Genomic DNA, 13,859 nt, shown 5'->3' on the forward strand with positions numbered 1-13,859 from the left:
GGGACTGAGATAAGGTGAGGGCAGGGGTAATGAGGAATCTGGAGAAATCTGCATTCATCCCTTGTGGTTGGAGGGTTCCTGGGCGGAAGATGAGGCGCTCTTCCTCCAGGCGTCGTGTTGCCATGGTCTGGCGATGGAGGAGGCCAAGGACCTGCATGTCCTTGGCAGAGTGGGAGGGGGAGTTAAAGTTTACAGCCACGGGGCGGTTGGGTTGGTTGGTGCGGGTGTCCCAGAGGTGTTCTCTGAAACGTTCCGCAAGTAGACGGCCTGTCTCCCGAATGTAGAGGAGGCCACATCGGATGCAGTAAATGATATGCGTGGAGGTGCAGGTAAATTTGTGACAGATATGGAAGGATCCCTTGGAGCCTTGGAGGGAGGTGTGGGCACAAGTTTTGCATTTCTTGCGGTTGCAGGGGAAGGTGCTGGGAGTGGAGGTTGGGTTTGTGGGGGGTGTGGACCTGACGAGGGAGTCGCGGAGGGTGTGGTCTTTCCAGAACACTGATAGGGGAGGGGAGGGAAATATATCCTTGGTGGTGGGGTCTGTTTGGAGGTGATGGAAATGACGAAGGATGATATGATGTATCTGGAGGTTGGTGGAGTGGTAGGTGAGGACCAGTGGGGTTCTGTCCTGGTGGCGGTTGGAGGGGCGGGGTTCAAGGGCGGAGGAGCAGGAAGTGGAGGAGATGCGGTGGAGAGCATCTTCAACCGTGTCTGAGGGGAAATTGCGGTCTTTGAAGAAGGAGGCCATCTGGGTTGTTCAGTATTGGAATTGGTCCTCCTGGGAGCAGATGCGGCGGAGGCGAAGAAATTGGGAATATGGGATGGCGTTTTTATAGCGGGCAGGGTGGGAGGAGGTGTTTTGACTATGATCAGACCGCATGGACTCTGGATTACGTTCAGACCACCTGTCTACAGAACTGACTGACGCCGCATGGACTCCGGATTATGTGCAGACACAGCCACATCTCCATCTCCTTCCTCAGCACCTGTCTACGGAACCGAATGACCTCGCATGGACTCCGGACTACGCTCAGACCCTCGGACGTGGTTGACGATGCTCTCCATCGCATCTCCTCCACTTCCCACTCCTCCGCCCTTGAACCCCGCCCCTCCAATCGCCACCAGGACAAAACCCCACTGGTCCTCACCTATCATCCCATCAACCTCCAGATACATCATATCATCCTTCGTCATTTCCGCCACCTCCAAACAGACCCCACCACCAAGGATAGATTTCCCTCCCCTCCCCATTAGCATTCCGGAAAGACCACTCCCTCCGTGACTCCCTCATCAGGTCCACCCCCCCCGCCCCCCCCCACCAACCAACCTCCACTCCCGGCACCTTCCCCTGCAACCGCAAGAAATGCAAAACTTATGCCCACACCTCCCCCCCATTTCCCTCCAAAGGCCCCAAGGGATCCTTCCATATCCATCACAAATTCACCTGAACCTCCACACACATCATTTACTGCATCCGCTGTGGCCTCCTACACATTGGGGAGACAGGCCACCTCCTTGCGGAACGTTTCAGAGAACACCTCTGGGACACCCGCACCAACCAACCCAACTGCCCCGTGGCTGAACACTAACTCCCCCTCCCACTCCGCCAAGGACATGCAGGTCCTTGGCCTCCTCCATCGCCAGACCATGGCAACATGACACCTGGAAGAGCACCTCATCTTCCGCCTAGAAACCCTCCAACCACAAGGGACAAATGCAGATTTCTCCAACTTCCTCATTACCCCTCCCCCACCTTATCTCAGTCCCAACCCTCGGACTCAGCGCCGCCTTCTTGACCTGCAATCTTCTTCCCGACCTCTCCGCCCCACCACCCTCACCTTAACCTCCTTCCACCCATCGCATTCCCAATGCTCCTCCCCTAAGTCCCTTCTCCCTACCTTTTATCTTAGCCTGCTTGGCACACCCTCCTCATTCCTGAAGAAGGGTTTATGCCCGAAACGTCGATTCTCCTGCTCCTTGGATGCTGCCTTACCTGCTGCGCTTTTCCAGCAACACATTTTTCAGCTCTGATCTCCAGCATCTGCAGTCCTCACTTTCTCCTTCATGTACAGGGCACAATTTAAAATTTTACAAAAAGCACCATACATGGAAACAGTGTGAACAAGAGGAGGATAGTGTAGAACTTCAACAGGACATCAACAATTTGTGAAATGTGAAAAATAAGTGGCAGATGAAATTTAATGCAGAGAAGTTATGAAGTGATTCATTTTGTAGGAAGAATGCAGACAGAGAACATTCAATTAAGGGCATTACACTAAAGGGTGTGCAGAAGTCAAGGGGCCAGAATGCATATGTGCAATAGTCAATCAAGGTGGCAAGACAGGTTGAGAGAGGATACGTAGTAAGCATAGGGACTTTATTAAAACAGCACAGATTAAAAGAACAAGGAGGTTACATTAAATTTGTACAATATTGTTCAGCCTCAACTGGAGCATTGTAAGCAATTCTGTATGCTATACTTCAGGAAAGACGTGAAGACCTTAGAAAAGTTTCATGAGTACAGTTCAAGGGATTAGGAATTACACCTATGTAAATAGATTGAAGAAACTGGTACTTTTTTTCCCTCGGAGAAGGTTAAAAGAAGATCTGATAAATATACTGAAAACCATGAGCGATCTGGACAGAGCAAACTGGGAGAAACTATTCCATTGGCGGAAAGATTGAGAGCAAGAGGGCACAAGTCTAAAACAGCATTAGGGACACCATTACTGGACACAAGACTCCACTAAGCAAGAGAGAGAATTTACTTCAGGGAAGAAGGTTGGTGTAGGAACCAAGTGAATGGTTCTGCATGGATAAGAGGCATGGTCAACATGAGGTCAGGTCCAGTGATGTATAAAGTTTGGGTAGGGCAACAGTTCTGAACAAGTATGTGAACCATATGAAAGCTGCAAACTTGCAAATAGAGCAGGTAATGGCACTGGAGAAAATGCTCATTCTGAGAGCCACTGCAGTGATCAGTCACATGCGATGAAACAATTGCCTGCTTCTGTAGGCTGATTCTGATTAGCATAGAGTTGAGATAGAGACACCAAAAGGTTCTGTCTGAAGATTATTGTCATCATAAATTCAGCAGTTAAATTTCACCTGCGTAAAATTTTACTTTCGCTCCATTGCCGTGTCCCTGTATGATCCATTTGAAATTACACCAAGTGCTGTGAATAATTATGCAACTTGACCCATTCTAGGGAATTGAGTTATAGATTCCCTTCAGAGCAGAAAGAGGCCATTTGGCCCACCAGGTCTGTACCGATCCTCCGAAGAGCATTTCACCCAGACTGACACCATTCTGTAACTCCACGTGGGCTTTTAACCATGGCTAACTTACTGCCAGCAGCTCACCCACATTCGTGGGAATGGCTGGATAAACCCGAGACTCAATTACACATCGACTATGCAGATTCTCTCATGGGCTCAACATTCTAAATCATTGTGGACGCCCACTCTAAATGGTTGGACGTACAGAGTTCATTTGTAAAATATGGGGACAACGGCAGAAATGGCCAAGCTGTGCAAAATCATGAAATTGTTTCTTGGTCAACATGCAAGGTGGCCTTCATTCCTTTGATAGTCCCTAGACTTTCCTGAAAAGTTTCCAGGTATTTAATTAGAACTTTACTCAGGCAAGCATTTTCTAATCGAAACATGCTGAGCCAAGCTTGATGAATCTTTTCAACCAACTCTGCCCCAACAAGCTTGGACCTGAGGATTTTTACTACAATCAGCTGCTTCTCATAAGAGATTGGAACCAAAATTGTACCCTTAATTTGTAAATGTTCCCCACTATAGATTCTCAATCTAGCCAAGGTCTTGTGCAAACTTAACTGTTGAAGCCCACAGCGAATTCTGTTAACAGCTGCTTCTGAGCACTGAACAGCCACGCCATTATGGACTTTAATTAGAACCCAGTGACCATTCAACCAGCTTATTTTGACTGGTTCTGCTTTGGATGTTGCTAATTTGTTCAGGATATGTCCTGAGCAAGGTTATGCAATTGTCTTCACATAAGTGGTGTTCCCCAAACCAGATATAAGTGGACTTTCCAGGGTATGCACTATCCTGGATAGCAGCCTATGAGTTCTCTTACTCAATTTAAGTCTAGTGTTTCGGGTTCGCATACCGACAGCAACTACATGCCTTGCTGGCCTGGATCCTGAAGAAATCTTTAGTTGTGTGGCCGAGACTTGGCTTTGGTTTTGGGGTTTTCCTGTGTCCCTCTGTTCAGGATATGCCCTGAATAAGGCGTTGCATTTGTCTTCACATAAGTGGTGTTCCCCAAGCTGTCGGACTGGAAAGGGTATCCACTTCCATTGGAATACCCTGCAACTCTCATGGTCCACTGGCCACACTTACCAATGATAAAGCCAGATGTAGTACTTGTTTGAAGTCCAGTTAGACTTCTGCTAATAGGTGCTTTTGCATGATTAGGTCATTAATCCCACATATCAAATGGTCTCTCAGCATCTCATTAAGGTTAAACCAAAGTCACATGCCTCTGCCAGTCATCTTAACCTCAACAAAAATGTAAGTGTGGATTCTCCTTGTTCCCAAATTGCTGAGTAAAGCCAATAGCATCTCAAAATTAGAGAACGCTTGTGTTCGTAATATTCCTTAACTAAATCTTTCAACTCTTGAAAGGTTTTAGTACCTGATGCCCCAGGGAAAATTAGGCTCCTAATAACCAAAAAAAGCTTTAGGTCCACAAGCTGTCAGGAGAATTACTCATCGCTTTGCATCTGCCGTACCATTATTTGCCTGGCAAAAAAACAAGCATTCCTTCCATAAACTTGACCCAGTCTTCAAAGGCAGGATGTAATGAGTCAAGCTTCCCAAATATTGGCAGGATGCCAGAAATGCTTACCCCAAGATGACCGCTGCAAGTGAATTTCTTCAGGAGCGTGCTTTATTCTTGTCGTCATTGAAATTACTCAAAAGAGGCTGGTATCTTGTCACCAAGTCGCCCTTTACTTACACGTGTGAAGTCCTTGACACCGATCCAGTTCCCTCAGCGCCAGCTCTCAGAGTGAACAGGATGTCTGACACTCCAGTTTTTATCTGTCACCTGGGCTCCCTGGTTGAACCAGATTAAGAAGAAAGGTTGGGTAGACTGGGTTTGTTTTCACTGAAATGCAGGAGGTTGAGGGGCAACCAAACAGAAGTTTGTAAGATTGTGAGTAGCATGGATAGAGCAGAAAGTATGAGGGCACAGGTTCAGTGCAGGGGGCAGGGTTTAAAAGGAATGTGGGTGGTGAGTTCCTGGAACGCGTTGCCTGAGGTGGTGATGGAAGCAGCATTTATGAAGCTCCCGAATGAATACATGAAGAGGAAGAGAATGGAGGGATACGGAAACTGTAAGTGAAGACAGTTTTAATGTGGAACTGCAAAATGTGTCAGCTCAGGCTTGGAGGGCCAAACACCTTGTTCCTGTGTTGTATTGTTCTTTGTTTCAACAGCCCCAGTCAGGGAACTCATGTTCTATGATGACCACCTGGCTGACTTTGTTACAATCACTACACAAGCATTTCAAGATAAACTGCGACAGTCTTTGAAAGAACAAAATCCTAATCTCATTTGCTAGTTAACAGTAGTTGAATGCTCATTCAGACACTGGGACAAAGTCAAGAAACAAAAACACAGAATTAAAGATTTTAATGAATTATTTTTATTTCATCACCTACCTTAGCTTTTCCAACTTCAAACATTTCAGTATTTTTATAAATTATGGTAGTTTCTGGTCGGGTAGTTCGGATGAAGCAAATACCCTGGAGGCATAAAGCAAGGATTCAGTTGTGAAGGATTCAAATCTTACAACTTGATCTATGGAGAAGATTTTAAAAATCTAGTTGATTATAAAACAAGAAAAAAATAACTCTTTGTAGTTTTATCCATTATTTAAGTGTATGCATCATGCCAAACTTCAACAAGATGTGCTAATCATGAATTTGAAGTCTTAAAGATTGTTCATTACTGCTAACATTTGCTAACAGATTTTACTTTAAAGCACTTTCTGAACAATGACAGTATGATTTTATGGTAGCACTGTATTACAAATGCTGGACATTATATGACGGTGATGTTTCTGAATATCCCCTTTATCTTAAGGTAAAGCTTATAACTCTGGAAGCATACAAGTTTGAAGACATGCAGGTGAAACACAAGCACACACCTACTGACTGCAAACCCATATACTGTAAAGCACTTCTTTAACAACAGAGAGGAGTGGGCTGGTCAGGGCAGGGAAGAACTACAATTACATGAAGAAACAAGGCAGCTTGGTATCATGAAGGGCACAGAAGGACTTGTATGTGCTTTCAACAAACAGGATGCTTCTAAGACTCAGTGTTCTGTTTGTAAGGAAGGAGCTAGAACCAATGGACTTTGAGATTTAAGAAATAAGCAGTTGCTGTATTAGGCCTTGCCCATAGAAGTCAGATTTGGAAGATTCTGGCTGAGAGGAAAGGAGATCAGACTCCAGGGAGAATCAAGTCTGTTGTACAGCTGGGAATAACATTTGGTCTTGTAATGCTATAAATCTATCAGAATTACTGTGCACTGTTAGAGAGAGACTTTAAAAAGGAGTGTTAGGTCCCATGTTCAGCAGCATAAATTGACCTTTATTCAGAGCTCCTTCCCAACACAGTGTGGGAAAGGTCTCTTGGAAACAAACTTCAACATACTCTGACGCTCCAATTAAAATACACAATATTTATATAGTCTGCAGTGCAAAGATTACAGCAGCATTTACATCAGTGTTAGCCACATCCCCTCCATCCAATCCTTTGAACAATCAACTCAGCAGTTCTGGCAGCATCTGTGAAAAGAAATCAAAGTTAAAGTTTCAGGTCAGGTGACCCTTCCTCGTGTTCTGAGGAAGGGTCACTAGCCCCGAAAAGTTAACTTTGATTTCTCTTCATAGATGTTGCCAGACCTGCTGAAGTTTTCGACCAACTTCTGTTTTTGTTTCTGATTTACAGCATCTGCAGTTCTTTCAGTTTTTAAATACGTGATCAATGATGGACGACTTCATGGATAACCCCAAGTCTTCCCATGTTCTCATGATGTTTGCCATACATTCTTATCATCTATCCTTGGGCTCTCTCAACACATCTTACACCGCACCCATTATTCATCCTGCCTGCTATCAGGAACATTCCAGCACCGACTGCTGTGCTCAATTTATAATTCTCTCCAACCATCTTACGTTAGCTAAAAACCACAGTCAGCCATTTAACGCTTTTTTCAGCCACTGACAGCTCAAACAGCACAACAAAAGGGCTTAGAAGACTTAACTCCATTGTTTTTGTTAGTTAATGCAAAAATAGCTTTTTACCAATAGTGCGGTAGTTGCTTGTTTGTTAATGATTAATCTATTTTAATTTTAGCTTGTTTGTTTCAGAAGCAGCTTTTTTTGTAAATATATTTATTACGTTTTTTTAACTTTACAAACATATAAAATTATTGAAAAAAAATCACAAATATCAGTATAAAAATGGATTAAAACACAAAATTACAATACAACTACTATCTACTAACTACTAACCTACTCTATAATACAAAGCAAACCCTAACACTGTGCAAAGCAACGCCAAAAAAAAAAACCCAAAAAAACCCACAAAATACAATACACCTATGTTTGGCGCAAGGCTCCCAAACAAAGGAACGGGAGCATTGTACACATACCCGTATTAACTCGGGAGACCCCCTCCAGGGCCAGAGCTTGACAAATCTAATCATCCTGGATAAACAAAGACCCTAGTTAAGATAACTGATAAATCTATATCCAAATAATTCAAGTAGGGCTGAATTATGTGGGGCATGTCATATAAAAATGGTCTGTTGTGTGGTGGACCATGTTTGTGAAAAAGTCCATAATTAATTTCTGCCATCCCAACAAGGCCAGTGGTTTCTCAGACACCCAATTCATCAGAATATTCTTCCGTGCACAGTATGCAAGAATATTAAATAGTTTCTTCCAATGCCAGTCTAAAGATGGTAAATTTGGTTGACTTAAGTGGAGAGATATTGGGACTACTGTGACTTCAGTCCTCAATACCCTCCCTATCTCTTCCGCTACAGTGCTCCAATAAACACGGAGCCTGTGGCATATATGAAGCAATGGGTAAGAGTACCTACACTTATTTTACATTTGGGGCACACTGAAGATGCCTCTTTTTTAATCTTCGCCAGACGGTCTGGTGCCAGATAAGCCCTGTGCAGAACTTTTAACTGCGTAACACACGTTCTATTACAGATTGAAATCTTTCGAGTAATCTCCCATATGTTCTCCCATGTTTCAGAAGAGATCTCCACTCAGCTCTTGCTCCCAGACCTTACATAACCTGTTAATATCCTAGGAGAAAGTGAGGACTGCAGATGATGGGGATCAGAGCTGAAAATGTGTTGCTGGAAAAGCGCAGCAGGTCAGGCAGCATCCAAGGAGCAGGAGAATCGACATTTCGGGCATGAGCCCTTCTTCAGGAATGAGGAAAGTCTGTCCAGCAGGCTAAGATAAAAGGTAGGGAGGAGGGACGTGGGGGAGGGGCATTGGAAATGCGATAGGTGGAAGGAGGTCAAGGTGAGGATGATAGGCTGCAGTGGGGGTGGGGGCGGAGAGATCAGGAAGAAGATTGCAGGTTAGGAAGGCGGTGCTGAATTCGAGACAAGGTGGAGGGAGGGGAAATTAGGAAACTGGAGAAATTGGAGTTCATCCCTTGTGGTTGGAGGGTTCCTAGGTGGAGGATGAGGCACTCTTCCTCCAGCTGTCGTGTTGCCAGACCATAGCATGTCCTTGGTGGAGTGGGAGGGGGAGTTGAAGTGTTGAGCCACGGGGTGGTTGGGTTGGTTGGTCCGGGCTTCCCAGAGGTGTTCTCTGAAATGTTCCGCAAGTAGGCGGCCTGTCTCCCCAATATAGAGGAGGCCACATCGGGTGCAGTAAATGGTGTGTGTGGAGGTGAAGGTGAATTTGTGGCGGATATGGAAGGATCCTTTGGGGCCTTGGAGGGAAGTAAGGGGGGAGGTGTGGGCACAAGTTTTGCATTTCTTGCGGTTGCAGGGGAAGGTTAGTGGGGGGTGTGGACCTGATGAGGGAGTCACGGAGTGGTCTTTTCGAACGCTGATGGGGGGGGGGGGGGGGGGGGAGACATATATCTCTGGTGGTAGGGTTCGTTTGGAGGTGGCAGAAATGACGACTGATGATACGATGTAGATGGAGGGGTGGTAGGTGAGGACCAGTGGGGTTACTGCATCCGCTGCACCCGATGTGGCCTCCTCTATATTGGGGAGACAGGCCGCCTACTTGCGGAACGTTTCAGAGAACACCTCTGGGACACACGCACCAACCAACCCAACCGCCCCGTGGCTGAACACTTTAACTCCCCCTCCCACTCCGCCAAGGACATGCAGGTCCTTGGCCTCCTCCATTGCCAGACCATGGCAACATGACTGCTGGAGGAAGAGCACCTCATCTTCTGCCTAGGAACCCTCCAACCACAAGGGATGAACTCAGATTTCTCCAGTTTCCTAATTTCCCCTCCCCCCCACCTTGTCGCAGTCAAATCCCTTGAACTCAGCACCGCCTTCCTAACCTGCAATCTTCTTCCTGACCTCTCCACTCCCACCCCCACTCCGGCCTATCACCCTCACCTTGACCTCCTTCCACCTATTGCATTTCTAACACCCCTCCCCCAAGTCCCTCCTCCCTACCTTTAATCTTAGCCTGCTGGACACACTTTCCTCATTCCCGAAGAAGGGCTCATGCCCGAAATGTCGATTCTCCTGCTCCTTGAACGTTGCCTGATCTGCTGCGCTTTTCCAGCAACACATTTTCAGCTGTTAATATCCTGCCAGGCCCTGCCACCCAGCAGGCAATAGAGAGCACTAACCAAAAGGGTGGTTGTGGAGCTTAGCAACAACCTCTCTGTATTGGGCTTATAAGGCTTAGTGAGAAGCGTAGTCTTCTTCTGGATGAAATCCCTCGCCTGAAAAAAAAACGGAAAGGTCTCTGCTGGGCAACCCGTATTTGCGGCTCAGTTGCTCAAAAGACATCATAACCTGCCCCTCAAAAAAGTCTCCCAAACCAGAAACTCCTCTCGCTGCCCATAGTTTGAACCCTGAGTCCATCATCCCTGGTCGGAACCCTGGCATGCCAACTATAGGTGTAAGTGGTGAAGTCTTGGATAAACAACCCTCACTCTGACGCATCGCCCTCCATGCCTTGACTGTACTAATGACAATGGGGTTCCGGCAGTGGTCCATGACTGTTCTCATCTTATCCATGAGCAATAGATTAATAAGAGGGCACTTTGCTTGGGAGGCCTCAATATCCAGCCATATTGAGTTTGGATCATTACCTATTCAATCGCAGACAAAGGACAGCGGGGAATTCAATTGATATATTCGGATGCCTGGGAAATGAACTCCTCCCCCTCCTTGAAGCAACTGCAATTTAGTAAGTTTGATGAGGGGCTGCCTACGATGCCAGACAAAGGAACCAAACCACCCCATAAGCTTCTGCAACGTTGACCTGGGAAACATTACAGGGAGCATACGCATGGGATAAAGCAATCGAGGAAGAACATTCATCTAAATGAGAGATACTCAGCCCATTGAAATTGGTAAAGCCTCCCATTTCTGGAGATCTCGCCTAATATTGTTGAGCAAATGAGCAAAGTTAGTCCGAAATAACAGATCAAACTTGGGGGTAATAAAAATGCCTAGGTATCGGAACCCTGCCCGTGACCACTTAAAAGGGAACTTAGAGCCACCTTCAACTTCTGGCACATCCTTAAGGTTCCCCAAAGGCATAGCCTCCGATTTTGCAAAGTTAATCTTATATCCTGAAATAGCCCCAAATGAAATGATACATTGTATCAAATGGGTACGGAGATGACCGGGTTCGATAAAAACGGAAGGATATCATCTGCGTACAATGTAATCTTGTGTGCCCTCGATCCCATTTTCGGAGTGGTCATGTGGATGTTTTGATGAATGGCCTCTGCCAGTGGCTCTATCACCAACGTAAACAACAACGGTGAGAGGGGGAAGGCTTGCCGACTACCCCTACCAATCGTAAAATTCCCAGACTTCACCCCGTTGGTGATGACCGCGGCCAGAGGGTGCCGATATAAAAACTCCACCCACCTAGCAAAGACTCCACCCAACCCGAACTGTTCTAAGACGCAAAAAAGATCCGGCCATTCCATCATGTCAAATGCTTTCTCTGCATCTAAGGAAATCACCAACCCCTGAATCGATCGTTGCTGACAAACTTGGACCACATTCAGCAACCTCCTAATATTATTAGAGGACCCATGGCCCCTTATAAAACCTGTATGGTCTTCTTTAATAATATGGGGCAACACCCTTTCCAATCTCAGCGTCAGGATCTTGGACAGAACCTTGAAGTTTGAATTTAATAGAGAGATGGGCCTGTATGAGGCACAATCCTCAGGAACCTTCCCCTTATTAAGAATTAAGGAAATATTAGCTTCTCTCAAAGATGGTGGTAGGCATTTATGCATATAGGAGCGATTGTACATCTCCAACATCGGCCCTGACAGAATCCCTATAAACTCTTTATAAAACTCACCCGGAAGACCTTCAGGGCCAGGCGCTTTCCCACTCTGAAGTTGCCTAGCTGACTCCTGTATTTCCTGAACTGTCAAGGGGGCATTAAGGAGAGAGGCCTGTTCCAAGGTTACCCCTGGGAGGTCCAGGTTCTTAAAAAAAGTCTCCATTTTAGCACTCCTGTCTTTGCAACCCTCAGACCGATACAATTCAGTAAAAGCTCCGAAAAGCCTCATTAATCTTTTTAGCATCGTATGTAAGGACCCCGGCGCTGTCTCTGATTGCAGTAATGGATTGGGGAGCACACTTTTTCCTAGTCATGTATGCTAAATACTTCCCTGGCCTATCCCCATATTCGAACAGCCTTTGTCTAGCAAAAGTAAGTTCTTTCTTTGCGTTTTGTGTTAGTATTGAATTCAAGACAGCCCAAAGGGCTGTGATCCGCTGTAGCTGAGTCACAGAAGGCTGTGCAAAATGTGCTGCCTCCGCAGCTTTCAACCGCGTCTCAAATAGACGCTGCTTTTCCTCCTTCTGTCGTTTCCAGCTAGCCAAATAGGAAATAGCTAATCCCCTAGCAAAGGCCTTAGCAGTCTCCCACAGCATGGACGGACTACTAGCTGTGTCTGAGTTGATAGTCAAGAATTCCTGAAACTCCTTCAAAAGGTATTCCACAAATTTGGAATCCTTAAGGAGAAAAGGGTCCAAACGCCAGTGCCGCAAACCTAGCCCTTCACTCTTGGCCTTAACCTCCAAATATACTGCTGAGTGATCAGAGATAGCTATATTCCCAATTTTACAACCCATAATCGAATCCAGAAGGGCCGAGGGAGCCAGAGAGAGGTCGTGTGACATTTGAAATAAAAGGTGAAGTCCCTGCCGGTAGGGTGAAGACATCTCCAAATATCCACAATTCCTTGCATAAGTCAACCACCTGCTTGGCCTGCGAAGAAATAGTTGGGGGCCCACAAGGCATCCTGTCCACTGTCTGATCCAAAAGACAATTAAAATGCCCCCTCTAATAATGTGTTCCTAAAAGCACTCAACTTAAAGAAAGCACTAATCAAAAATTTGAGGGGATGCGCCAGAGGACAGTAGAAGTTTAAAATGCCATATTCCTCCCCATGTATCAAGGCTTTAAGTATCACAAACCGTCCCTGTTCATCTTTCACCTGCTCTAATAATGCAAACGGAAGATTTTTCTGGATAAGTACCACCATTCCCCAACGTTTAGTAGTAAAGGGTGAAAAGAATATCCGGTCATAACCCCCCTGTTGTAATTTCAGGTGTTCCCCATCATCAAGATGGGGTTCCTCCAACAAAGCTATATCAACCCTTTCCCTCTTAAGGCTAGAAAGCACCTTTTTTCCTTTTAATAGGCGAATGACTTCCCTTAATGTTCCGGGTGCACCATTTAATAAGACACTTAGCCATATCCTTTTAAGACAGCCTTGAACCCCTCGGAGGGAGAACCCTGCTTACAAAGTACCAAGCAAAATTAAATAAAGACTCAGAATAAAAAAAAACTATATATACAAAAACTACTCTATCATAACTATAAACAACTATTACTACCAAAAAACTACAAAAAAAAACGCAACCTTGAATGGAAGATTCTTCCCCCTGCCCATAAGGGACACCCACCCTACTTATCCCCTCCTTCACAGCTCCTTCAAATCTGGACTGTACCCCAGCCTTAGGCCAGAAAAAAAACAAGGAGATGATCCTTAAATCAACAGAAAAAAAAACAAAGTCAGGATGAGCACTCCACCCATCCCTGGCTTCATGACACCCCTACCTGTGACTAAAAGAGAAACAGAACAAACAAAAAAGGGGAGAGACAACAAAGAACATCCACAAAATTTTCCAACAGAAAATCCAGTTATTAAAAAAATAGGAACAACTTATTCCAAGGTCTTTTGCCCCCTTTCCAAAAACGAAATTATTAGGGAGAAAGAAAGGAATAAAAAAAGGAAGGGAAAACATGGGGAAAAATAGAAAAGAGAACAAACATTAACCATAGTCTTCAGGCCAATCCGTCTATTGTAAAGTGTCCACAAAGCTTTCAGCCTTATCCGCCGAGTCAAATGTATAAACTGAGTCCTCATGGCCAAAACAAGTACTGCAGGGTATGTCATGGAGTATTGGATGCTCAGGTTCCTCAGCCTCTTTTTAACTTCATCAAAAGGCTTCCTCTTTCGGATTACAGCTGCTGAAAAATCCTGGAAAAACATGATTTTTGACCCCTTGTATAGCAGCACCTGCAGATCTTTTCC

The 13,859-nt window shown here is 45.4% G+C and overlaps 1 protein-coding gene across 3 annotated transcripts in view; it reads right to left on the reverse strand.

Annotated features, from left to right (window-relative positions):
• Positions 1-13,859, reverse strand: part of LOC132822334 (transketolase-like) — a 62,164-nt gene that overhangs the window by 18,574 nt on the left and 29,731 nt on the right. For all 3 annotated transcript variants that reach the window (XM_060835579.1, XM_060835581.1, XM_060835580.1), the window contains exon 11: positions 5,700-5,783. In XM_060835579.1, coding sequence (XP_060691562.1) covers positions 5,700-5,783 — 84 coding nt within the window. The remainder of the gene's footprint in view (positions 1-5,699; positions 5,784-13,859) is intronic.

This window comes from Hemiscyllium ocellatum, chromosome 14 (assembly GCF_020745735.1).
Source record: "Hemiscyllium ocellatum isolate sHemOce1 chromosome 14, sHemOce1.pat.X.cur, whole genome shotgun sequence".
Classification (NCBI taxonomy): Eukaryota; Metazoa; Chordata; class Chondrichthyes; order Orectolobiformes; family Hemiscylliidae; genus Hemiscyllium; species Hemiscyllium ocellatum.